General features: G+C 39.2%; 2 protein-coding genes across 8 annotated transcripts in view; one reads left to right on the top strand and one right to left on the bottom strand.

Annotated features, from left to right (window-relative positions):
- Hibch (3-hydroxyisobutyryl-CoA hydrolase) overlaps positions 1-6,377 on the top strand; it is a 67,198-nt gene extending 60,821 nt beyond the window's left edge. The window contains exons 13-14 of the mRNA XM_021162482.2: positions 2,196-2,229; positions 5,765-6,377. Of these exons, the coding sequence (XP_021018141.1) occupies positions 2,196-2,229; positions 5,765-5,880 (150 nt within the window). The 3' untranslated portion in view covers positions 5,881-6,377. The remainder of the gene's footprint in view (positions 1-2,195; positions 2,230-5,764) is intronic.
- Positions 6,378-8,895: 2,518 nt separating this feature from the next.
- Positions 8,896-18,909, bottom strand: part of C1H2orf88 (chromosome 1 C2orf88 homolog) — a 40,953-nt gene continuing 30,939 nt past the window's right edge. For 6 of the 7 annotated variants that reach the window (XM_021169043.2, XM_021169060.2, XM_021169048.2 and 3 more), the window contains one exon: positions 8,896-11,300. In XM_021169043.2, the coding sequence (XP_021024702.1) occupies positions 10,813-11,133 (321 nt within the window). In that variant the 5' untranslated portion in view covers positions 11,134-11,300 and the 3' untranslated portion in view covers positions 8,896-10,812. The remainder of the gene's footprint in view (positions 11,301-18,909) is intronic. The other variant, XM_021169038.2, reaches the window with a different exon arrangement.

The following is an 18,909-nucleotide window of genomic DNA, read 5'->3' as shown; positions in this document are numbered from 1 at the left end:
TAGAAGCAGGTGAGAGTAATTTATGACCACCAAGTCAGCCCTTCATAGGAAACTGGAAGAACTGCTTCAGACAGAAGAGAAAGATAAGCATAGCCAGGAGGCAACTGGAAAATCGTTAATGTTAAATCAGTGGCTATTCAAAGAGGGATGAAGAAAACAAACACCACAAAATCAGCAGTACACAGGGATCAGTACCCACATGTCAGCAATAGGTGAATGTCAGTGATTTCAGCTCCCCAGCCACAGACACAGCAGACGCTACTTCAAACAGGACCCAGCATTTTTGCTGCTTCCAAGAAATAAACATTGCCAGTAGAGGTGGAGATGTGAGAGTGAAAGAGCGCCTGCAGCCAGTTATTCCACACAAACGGGAAACAACAGACTTTTAATTTGAGACTTTAAATTAAAACTAATCAGAAGCTACAAAGAAGGTCGAATCATACTCCTGAGGGAACAATCCATTGAGAAGACATAGCTCTAAACATGCATTCAACAAGCTTGCTGCACCTAACTTCACAAATGCTACTAGACTTAAAGCCAACCACCCTCTAACACATTCGTAGCAATTTGCCTTATTACCCCACTTTCAGCAAAGGACATATCACCTAAAAAAAAAAAAGCCAAAAATTGTGTCTAAAAACATCAAATGGGCCTACTATCTGCAGAATATTGAACCCACACACTAGAGAGAACACATTCTTTTCAGTAGCCTATGGAATTTTCCCCCCAAGTAGGCCATATTTTGTGATCCAATACAAGTCTCAACAAATAAAATTGAAGTAATTCCTTAAGCTTTTTCTAACCACAGTGGAATAAAACTAATAACCAACTGTGATAGAAAATATACAGAATCTTGGAAACTAAGCTGCACACTACTGAGTGATGTTTGGATCACAAAGGAAATAAATTATGAAAATTGTATGAAAATGAAAATATAACCTGCTCAAGTCTATGAGAAACAAGGTAATACTGAGAGGATAGTTTATAATCAATTAGGGAGTTTCCGCAAGCCCTTCCAGAGTGGCAGAGGCAGCCATTAGAGCCATAAATGATGAAGCAAATGGACTGTGAAGAAATGACGATATTACACGTAAACAGCTTTTAATTTCAAAAAAGAAACAGAAGCGGAGACTGTGAGATTCATTTGTAAGATAGGAGATATTAGACCAGGGCATGAAGGCTGGAATTATCCAAAGAGAAACAAGATTGTAGGTGAACTGACAACAGCATTCACTGAGCACTTAGTGTATCGCTGCACCCTTAGGACACAGGTTAAGATCGTCCCATTATGAACTGATGTGGCCACTTCAGAAAGGAAAATACATGCCAAGGTAACATGGTCCTGTGCATTGAATAGTTCCAGGCATTTGAACTGTATGTACTCAGCCACTTAGTCCTGCAGCTTCCAGAGATGGTACCAGAAGAGAGCTGAGGAACCCCTTTTCAAGAAGAGCTCTTGGAAGGGCAAAGGAGGTGCGGACTGGGATATAGGCATGACTGGACCTCAAAAAGAAGGTGTCCCTCCCTCTAATCTTTGAAAAGGAGATGAGACTTGAGGCCACATCAGCTGCAGGGATCTTGATGCAAAAACAGCATGTCAGAAAGATTCTCCTTTGCTAATGGAGGCTAAGCCCTTACCTGAAAGTAATAGAAGCAGAGAGTGAGTGAAAATAGAAGTTGAGAAAGTTGAAATACTTAATCATCACCTTGAGAATGAGGAAGACATCATGGACCATGGGCAGGTTTCTTTGCCCGTTTGACACTTATGATTATAAATCATAAATTTTAAATGAAAAATATTCACACTCCTAGATTTTCCAATAGGAAACCAAGGATGCAAGTAGTGTAGGGAATTTTCTGGAATAGTATAAAGGTTTGAAGGTTGAGGACATTTTACAGAGCAAGTGGCCATCTCAGTGACTTCAAGAGCATGGCTAGAAAAAGAACAACATAAAGGCCACACGGGTGGGGAGATTCACAGGATGCACCGACCTGAGGAGGAGCAAAGTTGTGCTCGGTGGGCTTGCTGGAGCCAGTGAAGTTGGAGGTGGTCTGAAGGGAGCTATCTGGAGGGGTCCAGACTCTTGAGTGTTGTGGTCAGCGTTGTCATAGGGGCGAAAGGGCAAGGTGGGAAGAGGAGAGAGCACAGAAACAAGGGGCCCACACTTACGCCATCTACTCTGACTTTCTTTCAGGAAGGTCATGACTTTCATGAAGGTGTTCGAGCTGGTAAGTGACAGGTGTCTGCACTTCTTGACTGTCGGGAGGCAGATTTATGAACATTCTCAGTTAACTTCAATGGATGTTTTAGTGCAAATTACACTTTCAGCAAGCTTACATTCTCTCTGTCTCTGTCTCTCTCTGTGTAACATGGGAAGGTGTCTCTAAAACTATGTCTCAACATTCATGACTCAGCAGTATTCTCTGATATGTGTGTGTGTCACACCCTGTACCATGCACTCTGATGATGCTCTCTGATGCATGTGTCAGACCCTGCCCTTCTGCTCATGGGATCTTGTGACTTGTAAACATGCCCTGCTGTGTTTAAAAGATGTGTCAATTCTGAACCAGAAAGCTCTCAGATGTTCCTCCTTCCTTTGTACTGTTCTGGTATGACTGGGCAGTGTCTGAACTCACCACCCACCTCCTTGATGTGTAGACAGTTAGAATCCCTGGCAGAGTACAAGAGGCATTATTCTTTACATTTCTGCTCATCTCAAGGCAGCAATTTAGAAAAAAGCATATGTTGTTTTTCTTTAGCAAATTTGTAAACATTCTTTTTATAAATAGTGTTTATGTTTATAAAGAGCTATTGTTCCTTATTTAAAGCGAGTTATTTTCTTCTGCATAAATTTTTCATGTCTCTTCCTGCCTCTGCCTCCAACCTGACCAGTTTTCTTGTTTTTATTAATCATTTTAATGGAGTACAAGGCATGTGTGCTTGTGTGTGTGTGTGTGTGTGTAGGCTCCTGCTCTACTACTGACCTGGATACTCTCTAACCCCAGAAATGTTTCTCTGAGTAAAAGATTATGTTTTCCACACCTTGATATTTGGTAAATTCCTATTGTAGAATTCTCATAATTTGTAGCATGATACATCAGTGACCATAGGGTACAGTCATTTTGGAAGACTCATGGGGTTGAGTCCAAGCAGGTGGCTGTATGATTAAAACAGTATGCATCATTTCTACTAATTCCCTATGGGTTTTTGATGCATGCAGGTCAAAATTGTGTTCCCTGCTCTCAGGAGACTTGTACTGCCTAAGAGTTGTTACTAAAGTATTTGTTAACTATGTGATGGTCCTTTTGCAGATACAAAATATTTTTAGATATTTTAGATAAATATCCTGTTACTTAAGGAAAAAGAAGTTGAAATCAGTCAACATTAGAATGTTGAATTGAAAAGCAAGTACCTGTGAGGTGTGGTGGTGCACACCTTTAATCCCAGCACTCAGGAGGCAGAGCCATAAGGATCTCTCTGAGCTCCAGGCCAGCCTGGTCCACTTAGCATGTTCTAGGCCAGCTAGAGCCACATAATGAAGATACCCTGTTTCCAAAGAAAAAGAAAAAGTACCAACAATAACAACAACAAAAACCCAGAGGAATTGCTTCTCAAGCTACTTTTGTTTCTAAAATTGAAAAACAACTTTTATCATAAGACAAGGTTTTACTGAATAGGCCAGGCTGGTCAGCTTTCTGAGTGATGGGGTTACTGCCATGCCCCACCAGACCTGGCTCAAACTACTTTTTTTTTTTTTTTTCGTGAGACAAAAATGTTGCTTCTTGTTTCAGCATAGACTTATTCAGAAAGCAACATCTGTTCTGGGTAAAACTGTTTAGTATTCTTGTTGCAATTTGATAGCTATAAAAAAATATGTCAGCAAATTAGATAAAATAATTTAGCAAATTAGGGAGATGGTTGTTAAACATTCTTACTTTTAACATCTAAGATGAAGTCCTCTCTGGCTACAGAAGATAAAAAATGAACTATCTTAGCAGAGCCAAGGGTTTGAAGCTCTGGCCCTACTGCAGTGAGCTTCCTGCACAGGCAGCACTTCCCATCTCGCAGGAACACAACGCAGATTTGCTTGGTGCTCTCTCCTGTGTCCTTCAATGGAATCTCAAGGAGGTAGACAGTACCAGCCAGACACTCGAAGGGAAAGAGATTCTGTGGAAAGATGTCCCAGGACTAGTCTTTTGTTGACACTGGCTAAGAAATACAAGCTTTAGGTTGGAAGGTTGGAAATCTGCCATTTCCCGATGTACTTCAGAATCCCACAGCAGACAAATGTACAGCAGACAAATGTACAGCCTCTGTCTTAGTTAGGGTCTTACTGCTGTGAACAGACACCATGACCAAGGCAAGTCTTATAAAAACATTTAATTGGGGCTGGCTTACAGGCTCAGAGGTTCAGTCCATTATCATCAAGGTGAGAGCATGGCAGTATCCAGGCAGGCATGGCATAGGCAGAGCTGAGAGTTCTATGTCTTCATCCAAAGGCTGCTAGTGGAAGACTGACTTCCAGGCAACTAGGGTGAGGGTCTTAAGCCCACACCCACAGTGACACACCTCCTCCAACCAGGTCACACCTATTCTAACAAGGCCACGCCTCCAAATGGTGCCACTCCTTGGCCCAAGAATATACAAACCATCACAGCCTCCCATAGAAAGCTGGCTGCATATCTGTAAGTCCACAGCAGCCTCAAAACAAAAGTAAACAAAACACTTCTCCAATAGCCACATTTAACTGTGCATAAAGCCTTCTCTCGCCAACAAGACATCCTTCTCCTTGGATCCCAGATCACTGCTCCAAATGCTTAATGCTCCACACTGAATTTGGGTTTTTCTAAGTGTATATAGAATGTGTATATTTAAGGACAGGAATCCATCTTAGTGACAGGATGCTTGCCCAGGGTACATGAGGCCCAAAATTTAATTTCTATATTGCCACACCACCAAACAACAGAGCAAACTCTCTCTCTCTCTCTCTCTCTCTCTCTCTCTCTCACACACACACACACACACACACACACACACACACACACACACACACATCCTTCATTAAAGTTACATATGCTAGGCATGACTGAGCTGTGCTGCCATACAATGCTTTCCTAACTGTTTTGAAGTGTACTTGTGAGGAGCAGTGTGGAGCTCTTGCATACCCTTTATCCAGGCTCTGGAACAGCATGTGTGTAACTGCAGTGCACTAACACCAGAGAATAGGCATTCTCTTTATTTTTTCAGTGCTTATAGATTGAATCACACTTAGAATCCTCTGGGGGATAGATTGTGGCTATCCTGAGTGATGTCTATACTGAAATAGGAGTAGATTTGGTGATTACCTGATGTGGTCTATTGGTAGTTGTTGTTTTAATTCAGAGCTATCTATACTAGAGGATTTGATAGAAGGGCACGTCTACATTGAATTATGTATAAAATCTCCTTTCTTCTACCTCAAGTAATTAACTTTCCTCTCAAAACCTGGTTAAAAGCCTGGCCTTTGCCTCCCTTCTCACCTGCACCAATACTGTGTTTAGTTGTCTGTAACATGGAGATTTCATTTATAGTCTTGTCTGAAGATAGAAGAGGAATGTTTGAGCTGCCAGATTAATTCATTCGGTTTTATTAAGAGCATAAACTTTGCAGGAAAAAAAAAGTACTATAGGAAAATATGCCTAGTGACACACAGTTGTTAGTTCAGTAATTAAATCTGGTATTAGCAGAAAAAGATGTGGTGATGTCTCTCCCTTCTTTTGACAGTTCTCATTGACAAAGACCAGACTCCAAAATGGAAACCAACCAATCTAAAAGATGTTACGGATGAAGACTTGAATGGTTACTTTAAATCTCTGGGAAGCAGTGATTTGAAATTCTGAAGTTTATTTTGGAGCAAAGGTCAACACCTCATAGCACAGAGGCTAGGCCTGGCATCTTGCCCAGTTTCATGCAGCCTGCAAGCTGGAAATGGTTTTCTCATTTTTAAATGATGGGGAAGGGAATGAAAAGACTAATATTTCATGATACAGTGGTTGCCCAAAGTTTAAGCACCAATGTTTGTAAACTTTTCATGATATGACAGCTGAAGTCCAAACACCAAGATTTTATGGAACCTTCCTGCTGCGTAGCAGAGCTTCTCTGTGGCTGCTTGGAGTGGCCATGCCACAGACTTTATGACCCACAGCACCTCAAGGGTCTAAGTTTCTACTCCAGTCTTCATCAGAAATGGTTTGTTGGTTCCTGGTTTATAAGAAATTCTCAAGAGCTCCAGAGAATCTCAAGTTTATTTCTCATTAAAATGGTAACTTTGACTTCATTTATATATTAATTAACCAAATTATGTACAGATTAGCAAAAATAAAGACCCTGAAATTTGGAGGGGGTGTGTTGATGCCTTATAAATTTTCCTTTTTTAAACATATGGATGTATTTTAAAACAATACTGTAGCAGAAGAACTACTTTGTAAACATGAAAAATCTCATGTAAAAAGGAAAAAGGTTGTATCAAGTTCTGTGTGCAGAACGCTAAGTAATTACTCCTCAGCCCTTCCCAAGTTACCAGGACTTGACTAGTCTTGTTATTTGCAATATTTGCTAAAGTGGAAAAAAATGAGGAATTAAGAAACCCCAGTCACTAAGACAGACATATTCTGCTTTTTATAAATTTTATCAAACATCTATGTGATAAGTAAAGCAGTTTAAAATATAAATATCTTTAGTAATTGGAATTTGACAGAATTTCCCAAGTATTTTTATGTACATGCATATTTTGCCTACATGTGTACATCTGCACCATCTGCCTGCAGAGCCATAAGAGAACACTGGGTACCCTGACCTTGGAGTTAAAGATGATTATGAGTTGCCTTGTTTCTGCAGGGAACTGAACTCAGGTCCTCTGGAAGAGTAGCCAGAGCTCTAAACTACTGAGCCATCTCTCCAGCCCCTGACAGAACTTTTTTTAAGGTATGCAAGAAACATCAGAGAATTCCAGACTGAAGACCTTACATTTCTAAGTCAGAATAATTTAACTTGTTATAATTTCTTTTTTATCCCAGCCTCCCAGAAACTAAGAGAGATAAGAACAGAACAGAAAGGAGCAGTGGGCTTGTGCCTGCACCCCTAACCTTGTTCTCCCAGAGGCGGCCCCATCCCAGAGGGTATTGCTTTTAAATGTTCTCAACTCCTAATGTACTTGTCATAAAGGATGTTTCCTTCAAACATTAAGAACATGTCTGAAATAATACCATGGTATTGACCATGTTTTACATTTAGTTCTAACATTCCTAGATTAGACCCAGGGTCCCCAATGGAGGAGCTAGAGAAAGGACCCAAGGAGGTAAAGGGGTTTGTAGCCCCATAGGAGGAACAACAATATGAACCAACCAGCAACCCCAGAGCTCCCAGAGACTAAACCACCAACCAAAGAGTACACAAGGAAGGACTCAAGGCTTCAGCCGCATATGTAGCAGAGGATGGCCTTGTGGGTCATCAATGAGAATAGAGGGGCCTTGGCCTTGTGAAGGCTGTATGCTCCAGTGTAGGGGGGAATGCCAGGGAAGCAAGAGTTAGTGAGCAGAGGTAGGGGGGCTGGGAGTGGGGAGAGGTTGGAGGGGAAATGAGGATATATGAAATGTAAATATATAATATAGAGGAAATATCTAATAAAAAATGATGAAAAAATAACCCAAGAGTTTATCAGTACAGATACACATTCATTCATTTTGTACATTTTAGCAATACAGAATAGAATCTTTATGTGAAACATCAGTGGACCACACCAAAAAGTTATTTGTTTCAATTAAATGAGGACTGAGAGAAAATTGCAATTAGACTTTTATTATAGTTACAAAAAACCCAAAACAAACAAACAACAAAACCATTTTCACAAAAATATCTGGGAAAAAAATACCACTTCAATGTTAACTCCTACAGCGAAGGAAGTTTGCCAACAAAACTTGAGTTTTGGGACTAAAGTGGTAGCTAATTCTTTAGAGCTAGTGTTTATGGCTCCAAGGAAGAAATACCTGGGTCATTTCACATAGATGCTCTATGGTACATTACTGTTTTTTGGTTTTTTGTTTTTTGGGTTTTTTTACATTATTTATCATATCTAACTCCTGGTTTCCAAAATAATGTAATTCAGAAGTGTCCTCGGTCCCAAATGCCAATGCTGATTAAGTAGGCTCTGCATATCATGGGATTTTGTACATTTACTTCTAATGCTTGAGACAGCTTGATACAAATTCCTTTGGGCTTAAGATAATCATATTTGTCTCCTTCAAAATTGTGCTTTAAGTGATAATAACCATAGGTAGATTGTAAAGAACTGATAAGGCAACTACGATGGGAGGATTCCACCAGCATCCAAGGCTTGTCATCAAAAGGCAACAATACCAAAGAGACAGCAGGGAGGGGCCGTGAAACACACTGGCATTTTGAGAGTCTAAGTAAGGAACGGGACATGTTCTACTTCTGCAGTTGCCACTGGGAGGTCATGTGTCCTCAGACATGTTCCACATGTCTCTGTCCAGCAGGTAACAAGTTGTTCAGTGATCTGTTTTATGGGACTCTCCTCACTCCTCTACTCCTTAATGAAAGACCACAAATGAGACTCAGTTGTTCGAATATAAAGCCATTAAAAAGGGCTGATTCCTCATGAAACGTTCCTAATTCTCATCAAGGCCAAACTATACTATATCCTGATAATATCCAATGTGGTATAAAGTTTGTTCAATTGTTTTATCACAGTTTTATCCACTACTTACTATGTGTGTACAGTTGTTATATATTTTAAAGTAGGTCTCTTAGAAAATGATAACTATATGTATATATATATATATATATATATATATATATATATATATATATATATATATATATATATATGATGAAACTGTTGATCATAGTTGCTTAAACTATAGTTGTGAAACATAGGGGCAGCAGAGAGCAGACATCTGGGTAGACGTGGACTGGGCAGGCTCAACCCTTGGACAGAGAAGAAACCTGAAGAACCTGAAGTTGAAATGCTCAACCCGTACCCACTTGCCAATATCTCTGAGTAGATTTTGTCTTTATGTTCTGACCAACATATAGATTATTTTATATACTTAATTATATTTGTCAAACAACAACAAGATAATTTGCAACAGGCATCTTCCTATGAGAAACCAATTGAATGAGAAACATCATGCCCTAGGGGCTTTTGCCTGAGTCATCAGTATAGACATAGGAAACTACACTGCTCCATGAACTAAATGGAAGGCATAGGAGCAGGAGTGGTTGCTTGCAGTTCTGTGAGCTGTCCAATCTCCAGTGTAATGGAGCACTGTGTGTGGTAGAGCACTGTGACTCCCAGGGTTTAGTGAAACTAAGAGAATGAGTGGGTATCTGAATGATGGCTGTCACTAATTTTAACAACCTCTCTGCTCCTAAAACTTGGAGAATTCACACAGTTTGACTTATGTTTCAATGTATTACTATAAAACTAGAGGCAGCATTTTTCACTATGAATAAAAATCAAGTACCTATTTAGCTCACAATGATATCACAAGCCTTTCTTTAATGGCTTTGGATTTCAGGAATGCTGATAAATCGTATCCTTGAAGGACTGGTATAGATGGGCCCCATTTCCTCTTACTTGGTGTTTAGCACAGCTTGGTGATAATTCTCGACACTCAGTCAGTCCTCTTATATTGACTTTGTTCAAAATCTGTTACTGTTGAGCTTTAAACAGTTAAGATTTAAAAAAATAAAGCATATGATAGTTTTTTAAATGCCTAATTTATAACACTTCTATAATATGGCTAAAAGTATTCTGTGGGCATTCATGACTGCTAAAACCCACACAAGTTCTCCATTCAGGAGTAGAGTATGTGGCTAAGAGTGTTCTGGGAGCATGAGTGACTGCTAATTCCCACACAGGTGGTCCCTTTGGGAGGAGAATTGCAAGTCCTCATACCATGTACATATCTACCCCTGTACCAGCACTGCAGTGAGGCTTTATACATTGTTAGCCATGAAAACCAGGCTCAAATTTTCACCTTGCAGACTAAACTTCTGTCATTTCTAAGATTTACTGAATAAAAGGTACCAAAGAGATTCTTATTTCAATGTGATAAACTATCATGACTTCTATAAATTATCTTGTAAAGATGGCTGTAACATGCAAAGTTTAAATCATCCAGAAACAGCTGTGGCATGACCCTGAGGCTGAGGGTGGTTGCTACCCTTTACATCTACAAAAATAGACTTCCTTCTGAGAACGACATTCAAGGCAGCCCTCTCCACTGGTGGTTTACCTCTCCAATGGTAGGTTATAAGTGTCAGGAAGTGGGCAATCCCTGACACAATAGGTTTTGACAACAGACATGCTATGGATCACTATGGCTGGAGTTCTACTCCTTGATTTTTTTACATTCTAAGGAAATTCCCTTTCATGTTCTGGGCCTTTTGTTTTGTTTTATTTTGGTTTTTTGGCATAAATTAACAAAATAGTCATTTTAAAGTCAACCCTTTAAAATAACCATTTGGAACTTGGGCACTATTTAATATTTTCTTTGGCGATGTCATTCCTGCCCCAGGAAGAGCATGGTATGACAGACAGCTAATGGCTGGGTAGTACAAGACCTCTTTCCAGATCTTCTGTAACCAAAACTTGAGATCAAGCAGATATACATTGATGATAAAATAGTAGAACTGCTTAAAATTATATTTCCTCATAAGCATCCCTACATTAATATCATAGACATGGGAATTTGAAAACTTATGTATTTAACTAGCACCGACTACATCCAGAGCACAGTTGAGTATCATCAATTAACGGTGGTGTCTGAGCCCTCACTCTCGATGTATGGGATGTTGTAGTATTGGATGTTTTCACATGCCCACTGCTGCAAGGCATCCTCCACAATTTCACTGGCCAGACGGTCTGCGAATTCAAGGATCAGGGTACCGATCACAGCACCGGGCTCTGGGAGTTTCTTTACTTCCTGGACTTGCTGTTGTTCATCTGGAGAAGGTGTCCTATATTGACTGCTGTCATCTGGAATAAAGGCCTCCTCGCTCTCATGCAGCTTGTCAATGTCCAATGTGGTAGGAAATGGGAACGTTTCCTTTGACTTCATGCAGCCCATGATGAAGAGCTTTGGCAGGTGAAGGCAAGCTGTGTTAATGAGGACTACTTCAAGAGCATCTTTGGAAAACAGTGCAGGGCTGTCCACACGGTGCTGACCAGGCTTCCCTCTCAGGCCCCTTTGGCAAGCACTAGTCCCTTTTACTACTCTTCACGTCTTGCGTTTACCTGTTAAGAAAAGGGAGTTTTCACTGTAAGGTTCTGTGCCATGTAGAAGCTCTTAATCCCTTGAAAGAAAGTGAAGTTCTCAACAAACAACCTTACCAGCCAAAGCTGGAGAAATCACTCAGGAAGGTCAGGACATTCAAACTTTTTGTTCAAGCTCTTGAAAATTTTATAAAACCAAATGGAATAAAATTTTACATTAGCAAGGGGTCATTCTTGGGCTGAATTCCCATAACTTTTTTAAAATTCTTTTACAGTTTATACATATATAACATACTTTGTTTATATTCTTCTATTCCTCTTACTCCTTTATCCCATCAAACCACCAAATCCCTCCCGACAAGTTCCTGCTTATCAGGTTTTCTGTTGCTGTTTTTCTTGCTCCCCTCCCCTCTCTGCTGCTCCGTCTTGTGTGGATAGGAATGTTACTGCATTTAATTAGGCTGTTTTAAACTCAATTCTTTAAAATAGTGCTTCTCAGCTTTCATAATTTAATACAATTCCTCATGTTGTGGTGACAAAATTATTTTTGCTGCTACTTCATAACTATAATTTTGGTAGTATTATTAGTCATAATGTAAATATCTGATATGCAACCTCTGTGAAAAGTAGTTATACAATCCCCCAAAGGGTTGCAAACCTCCAAGTTGACAACCAGTGCTTCAAAAGAACCATTTGAAATTTGGGCCTTTTTATTCCCTGTTTTCTTTAGTGATGCCATCTGTGGACAATGCACCCCAGTCTCAATGAGCAATCATGTCGGGAGCATTGTTGTCAAAGAATCCAGTGCTTTAGACGCATGGAAATGGCAAGGCCTTCCCTGTCTTGGAATAGGGATGTTGGCTGTATGTGTAGAATGTATTTCACCTGACCCCAGCTTTTCTGTAAGTGTGTCTGTCATTTCTTCATTCCCTACTGTCAAATGCCCAACACTGTGCAGGCTGTGGCAGCCACTACTGCCTCAGGAAGGTTAAAACAAACAAACAAGCAAACAAACAAAAAACATGTTTCTATAAAGAAAGTTGATCAGAACACAACTCCTGAGTTGTGTGTGGCTGAGTTTTGCTAACAGTGGTGAGCCTGTATAGTTAGGATACCTTGTACCTGCAAAGTCTAAAATGCTTACTTGGCAGGAAGTGTTGGCCAATTCTTGATCCTTACTATTAAGGTTTCTTTTACCATATATTCTTCATCCTAATCTTATTTGCTGTTTAAACAGAAAATAGGCTGTACTCTGTGTTGCCTTGTTTGCATCCTAAGTTGGTTTTGTTATTAAATATTCTTAAGAGGGGACTTTAGGGTTTATATAAGTGACTACTTTAAGGAGCCACAGCCATATGCACCCTTACAAGTAAAGTCCCTGAATGAAGTCAACTGTTCCTATACACAGACCTCAGAAGGAACCCTAAAAGTCTTAAAATGAAGGCGATTGTTTCTGGTACCACTGATACCTAGAAAGTAAAAACTACTATGTAGACACTTTTAATAGTTTGTAATTAAAGAAGTCTAGGAAAAAGTTAACCTTTCCTGGACTTAACTGTAATACATTTATTTTCTATAAATACAAAGTTTTCAGTTTTTCTCTTAATTCTATTCCCAATTCCTACCACCAAGTAAGGATGATAAGGGGGGGGGAGTAATTCCAAACTTCTGTCTTTATGTTTCTTATCTTAAATTTTGTATGCTCTGCTTCATGTTCCAGATTTCGGAGACATATTTCAAAGGGAATATAAAATGTGTTGAGTGTTTTGTTCTACTGAGCTCCTTGAAAAACGGGTCTACCTTAGTTATAATCTCTAACACAGAGCATGTAATTACTTATCATCGACTCTAGTTTGGACTGAGAAGTGATAGGGGCATTGGTCATAATTAACATGAAAATGTTTGGAGAACTCTGTCATATAAAGGGGAGGTAGATTTATCCAGTGGTCCCACGCTCTAGCCATCTTTTATTTCCAACTGTGCCAAAACACTCTGTGCCCAACCTTACCTGGTGAGTCTTCTCTCTTACCCCCAGGCCTCCTGCACTCAACACCAATCCTCAGATGGAGCCCTGGTCCCATATACAGCGCTTTGGCCCTTTCTAAGGAGTCCTGTCCATACTCTCCCAAGCTACAGGTTTGGGCCAGGATGCACATCAGGTACACCTGCCCAGTAACCTCTATCTTATAGACTTTATCCCATACAACCCACTCTAAAGCTACCTTCTAGGTCTAGCCTGGGTGAGTTCACAAACCACCGGAATTCACCTCAGTCCTCAGATGGATCCCAGTCCAACATGCAGTGCTCCAGCTCAATCTGGGGAACCCTTCTCACAGCCTTCTCACTTCCAGGCTTGGGATAGAACACACATCCTGTGTGCATCCCAGTCTGCTATGTCCATAACAAACATAAAACTAACAAGAATGAAGTCCACATACACAAGAATCATTGGAAAAACAAGATATGAAAGGACAAAACAGTTTGTACCCTCCAAAATCTACCAGTCATTTAGAAATGTTCTCTAATAAGAACCCCAGGAAACAGATCTTCACAGAACAACCATAGACTTTGTTGACGAATCCAAGGAGTTTAAAGAAGACAAAAACAGCACAATGAACTTAGAATGAACATAAACAAAAGAATTGTGAGTACTGCTCAAGAAAACAAAAATAAGGCTGAATGAGATGATGACAGCAATCTAGGATTTGGAAACAAAATTCAGTAAAGAGACAGAAGCATTGAAGACAGAATTGGAAAACTCAGAGGCAAGACTTACAAATAGAATGGTTTTAGTAGAAGATAAAATATCAGTTCTTGAAGAACTGACTACACAAGTAAAGATCATGAAGAAAATTAAACATAAAAAGAACATTCAGGAACTGTAGGATATTATGATAAGACCACATTTAATTAAAGAGATAGATGAAAAAGAATAACCCTAAGTCAATGACATAGACCAGATCTCAAGAATATAAAAGTAAACTTTAAGGAAGGACACATCTTTACAGCTATAAGAAGCATACAGAACATCAAAGAGAGAAGACCAGAAAAGAAACTACTCATGAGATATCACATATAAAACACTAAATATACAAACGAGTGTACAAGAGGGAAAAAAAGACACATAGAAATAAAAACCCACCAGAATAACAGCTTATTTTTTTTTATGGAAGCTTTGTAAGCCTGGAGAACCTGAAGGAATGTATTCCAAAAATCTAAAAGACCATGAGGGCCAGCCTCATCTACTGCACCTAGTAAAACTGTGTAACCTGATGGTTACATGAGGGGGAAAATGCTTTTCTTGATACAAACAGCCTAAACACTTCATGTCTACCAAAACAATCCTACAAAAATACTGGAAGCAGTACTTAAGACTTAAGAGAAGGATACACATGACAAAGAGACTAAAAAGAAAACAAATGAAGCTATAATTAATGAAATACAAAGCATGCCTAAGAAACAGAAAAGCCAACAAAATTACTGCTGTATACACACATTTGAATAATAACTTGAAAAAACAATGGACTCAGTTGTACAATCAAAATATATAGGCTAACAGAGTAGATTAAGAAACAAAATCCATGCTTCTGTTATAGGAAACTCAGTTTTAGGAACCACTTTGAGTTGAAAGAATGGAAAAAGTAATCCAAGCAGTGAGACCAAAAGGAAACAGGAGTTGCTATTTAGATATCTGACAAAATTAGACTTCAAACTAAAGCTAACTAGAAGAGACAAAGAAGGGTATTTCATTCCTAATCCAGGCAACAATTAACCAAGAAAACACTACAATACTAAACATGCATGTTCCAAACTCTGGTGGACCATATTCACAAAAAGCATACTGCAATTAAATACATATTAATACCAACCCAATAGAAATAGGTAATTCAACAACTCATTTTCTAAAATAGTTATGTGATCTGAACAAAAAAAAATGAGAAATTTCAGACTTTTTTTTTATATCAAATGGACCTAACATGTGTATAGGCTATTCCACCTAAACACTAAAGAATATGTATTCTATTCAGCAGCCCATGGAAGCTTCTCTAAAATACACTATGTCGTAGGATGCAAAAGCAAATCTTACATTCAGAAAAAAATTAAATAATTTCCATGTGTTCTATTTGACCACTATAACTTAAAACTGAGAGCAAACAAATTTCTAGTAAATGAAAACTCATGGAATTTAAACAATCCAGTGGATGATGAACAGGCCAAAAGAGAAATCAATACAATTTCCTTAAATTTATGGAATTAAATGAAAATAAAAACACAACAAAATCTTTGGGATACATTAAAAACAACTCTTCAAGGAACATTTTAATTATGTGCCTACATTTAAGAAAGAAAGAAAGAAAGAAAGAAAGAAAGAAAGAAAGAAAGAAAGAAAGAAAGAAAGAAAGAAGAAGAAAGACCCACAAGCTTCTGGTTTCCATTTGTGCCCCTGAGCTGACTCTGTGCCACAGCTCTCCATACCCAAATCCCACCAGGAGAGAGCTGGTCTTCCAGGAGTGCTGACACACCTGTGAGCACAGGTAAGACCACCACTTATGCTCAAATTCCTGGCCCAAGAGGGACCTGTCCAGAGCCATCAGGACACAGGAATCAAGGAATAATAGCCAGGGACAGGATGGTTCCAGTTTCCATCTGTGCCCAGGATCTGACCCTGTGTCACACAGCTTTCCATACCCAAATTCCACTTGGAAAGAGCTGGTTTTCCAGGAGAGAAAGCAAGACCAGCTAACACCACAGATAACCAGATGGCGAAAGGCAAGTACAAGAACATAAGCAACAGAAACCAAGGCCATTTGGCATCATCAGAACCCAATTCTTCCAACACAGCAAGCCCTAGATACCTAAACACACCAGAAAAGCAAGACTCTGATTTAAAAATCACATCTCATGATGAAAACACACACACACACACACACACACACACACACACACACACACACATACACACATGAAACAAAACCACAAACAACCCAAAATCTGTTGTGGTTACAGATCAACTTCTCTGAGGAACACAATAAAATAATTGTGACTAGAATACAGACACACATATCAAAAAGATCATCAACCAAGCAGGATCAAGTTGACTTTATCCTAGAAATGCTGGAATGACTCAACATATATAAGTCAGTAAATATAAATAAAAATTGGGGAAAATTAAGAAAATCCAACATACTTTCGTGATAAACCCTAAAGAGACTTGGACTGAGGGAAACATACCTCAACACAATAAAAATGTACAAATTACCAAAAGCCATCTGTGGATTCAATGTAACCCCAATCAAAATACATAAAACAGTATTCAAGAGGGGAAAAAAGGCATTCAAAACTTCATACATAACCATCCAGATAGCCAAAGCAATCCTAATCAAAATATCAGTTCTAGGAGGATTTATCCTTCTACATTTCAGAATATTATAAATATTTTGAATAGTAATAAATAGCAATAGTAATAAAGCACTCTGGTACCAGCACAAAACCATACATATAGACCAATGGACAAAACAAAAGATCCAAACATGGTCTTTTTGGCCTCTTTATCATACATTAGTCATGTGATAGTTGACAAAGACAGAGAGGCCAAAAACAAACACTGAAGAAAAGGCAGCAGCATCAATAAGTCACGCTGAGAAAACTGATATTCACATATAGAAGAATGAAATCAGACTAGTATCTATCATGCTACATAAAAGTTAGCTGCAATTGAATCAAAGACCTGAATTTAAAACCTGAATTCTAAAACTGTTAGAAGAAAACACAGGCATTACCATACAAGGTATAAGGGTAGGAAGGGTCGTTCTGAGTAGGGCTCCATTTACCCACGAATTAAGGCTAACAATTGACAAGTGGGACCTCATAAAACTAAAGGGTGTCTGCACAGCTAAAGAAACAGTTGAGTGAAGTAGAAGCCCATGGAGTGGGGAGATATACATCAGATATACATCAGACAGAGGTTAATAAGCATAACATAAAAAGAAGGTAAAAATACCAAACAATCAAAGAAAAATGACCCATTCAAAAATGGGTCTGGGGCTTGAAAAGACAGTTCTCAAGAGAATAAATACCAAGAACAAGGTTTGGCAAGGGTCTTAAAGAACTGGACTATACATGGCTTAGATTTCTGAGCCATGACTTTAGGCAGTGCTTATGTCCCTTTCCCCACATGTCATATTGACATGTAATCCCTCACACTGCAGTATTTAAAATGGAGATTCTGGGAAATAGTACTGGGGTAATACTGCCCTCATAAAGAAACCTCGAATTCCTGGCCCTTCACTGCCATGAGAGAATTAAGCATAGAGGTGCCATCTGTGAATCAGAGCCCTGTGATTGTAGACTCTGATCTGCTGGTGCCTGGGCTGAAATGGTCTGTCCAGCATACATCTGTGAGTATTGTGTTCCTGTCGTTTGTAACTAGTCTATGGTATTTGGTTGAAGCAGTCTGAACAGACCGAGGCACACATATAGCATATGTGTCAAGTGCTCATGTCTGTGATTATACTACAGAAAAATCCACAGACAACACATAAATAAGTGAGAAAGTCACATTCCGGTAACATTTCAGTTATAAAAAGAGGCAGCCAGGCATCTGTGTGTGGGAAAACAGAAGCAGGCTCACATTAAGAATAAAATTGCCATTTAAGCAATGGTGACATAATATGTTGAATGGAGATTCAACATATTCACAATAAGCAACATCCAGGAAAAAAAAAAGTTTACAAGTCATGCAGAGATGTGAGAAAGTGGCCCATGGTCAAGAAAAACGTAGCTGTTTGTCCTTGTTAAAAATTATGATGATGAAACCTTATGATCCAAAGCAAGTTGGGGAGGAACGTGTTTATTTGGCTGACACTTCCACACTGTAGTCCTTCACTGAAGTTAGGATAGTAACTGAAAAAGGAAGGAAATCTGAAGGCAGAAGCTGCTGCAGAGGGGTGCTGCTGGAGAGATGCTGCCGAAGGATGCTGCTGGAGGCGTGCTGCTTACTGGTTTGCTCTTCATGGCTTGTTCAATCCTTGTTCTTATAAAACCCAGGGCCACCAGCCCAAAATGGTACCACCCACAATGGGCTGGACCTACCCCATCAATTACTAATTAACAAAATTCCTACAGGCTTGTTTACAGCCCAAGCTTAAGGAGGCATTTTCCTAATTGAGGACCATGCCTCTCAGATGACCTTAGTTTGTGTAAGGGTGACATAAAACTACCCAGCACAATGCTAGATCCCAAAAATGCCACAGCATTTAGTAATTAACAGAATTTAAAATAGTTTATCCAAACTTTCAAATAGCTAATTAAATATATTCAAGGACATAAAGGAAAAAGTGATCACCAAGATTAAACAGAATCTCACCAGCAAAATTAACACTGTACAATTAAAGCAAAAGAGAAACACAGGAACAAAGAGGTACAGTCTCTGAAGTGAGTAATCCAGGGACTTATTAAAATCTGAAAAATGAGAGGGAACCACTAAGAACATAATATCATCCAGTATCCAAGCTGTGAAGATGGGAAATGGGAGCATGGAAAGGAGAGAGAGAGAGAGAGAGAGAGAGAGAGAGAGAGAGAGAGAGAGAGAGAGAGATTACCAAAAATGAGCCTGGCGATTCTTGTACTC

This window comes from Mus caroli, chromosome 1, assembly GCF_900094665.2.
Source record: "Mus caroli chromosome 1, CAROLI_EIJ_v1.1, whole genome shotgun sequence".
NCBI lineage: Eukaryota > Metazoa > Chordata > Mammalia > Rodentia > Muridae > Mus > Mus caroli.
Note: the sequence above shows the minus strand (reverse complement) of the source record. Positions and strands in the feature narration are given on the sequence as shown.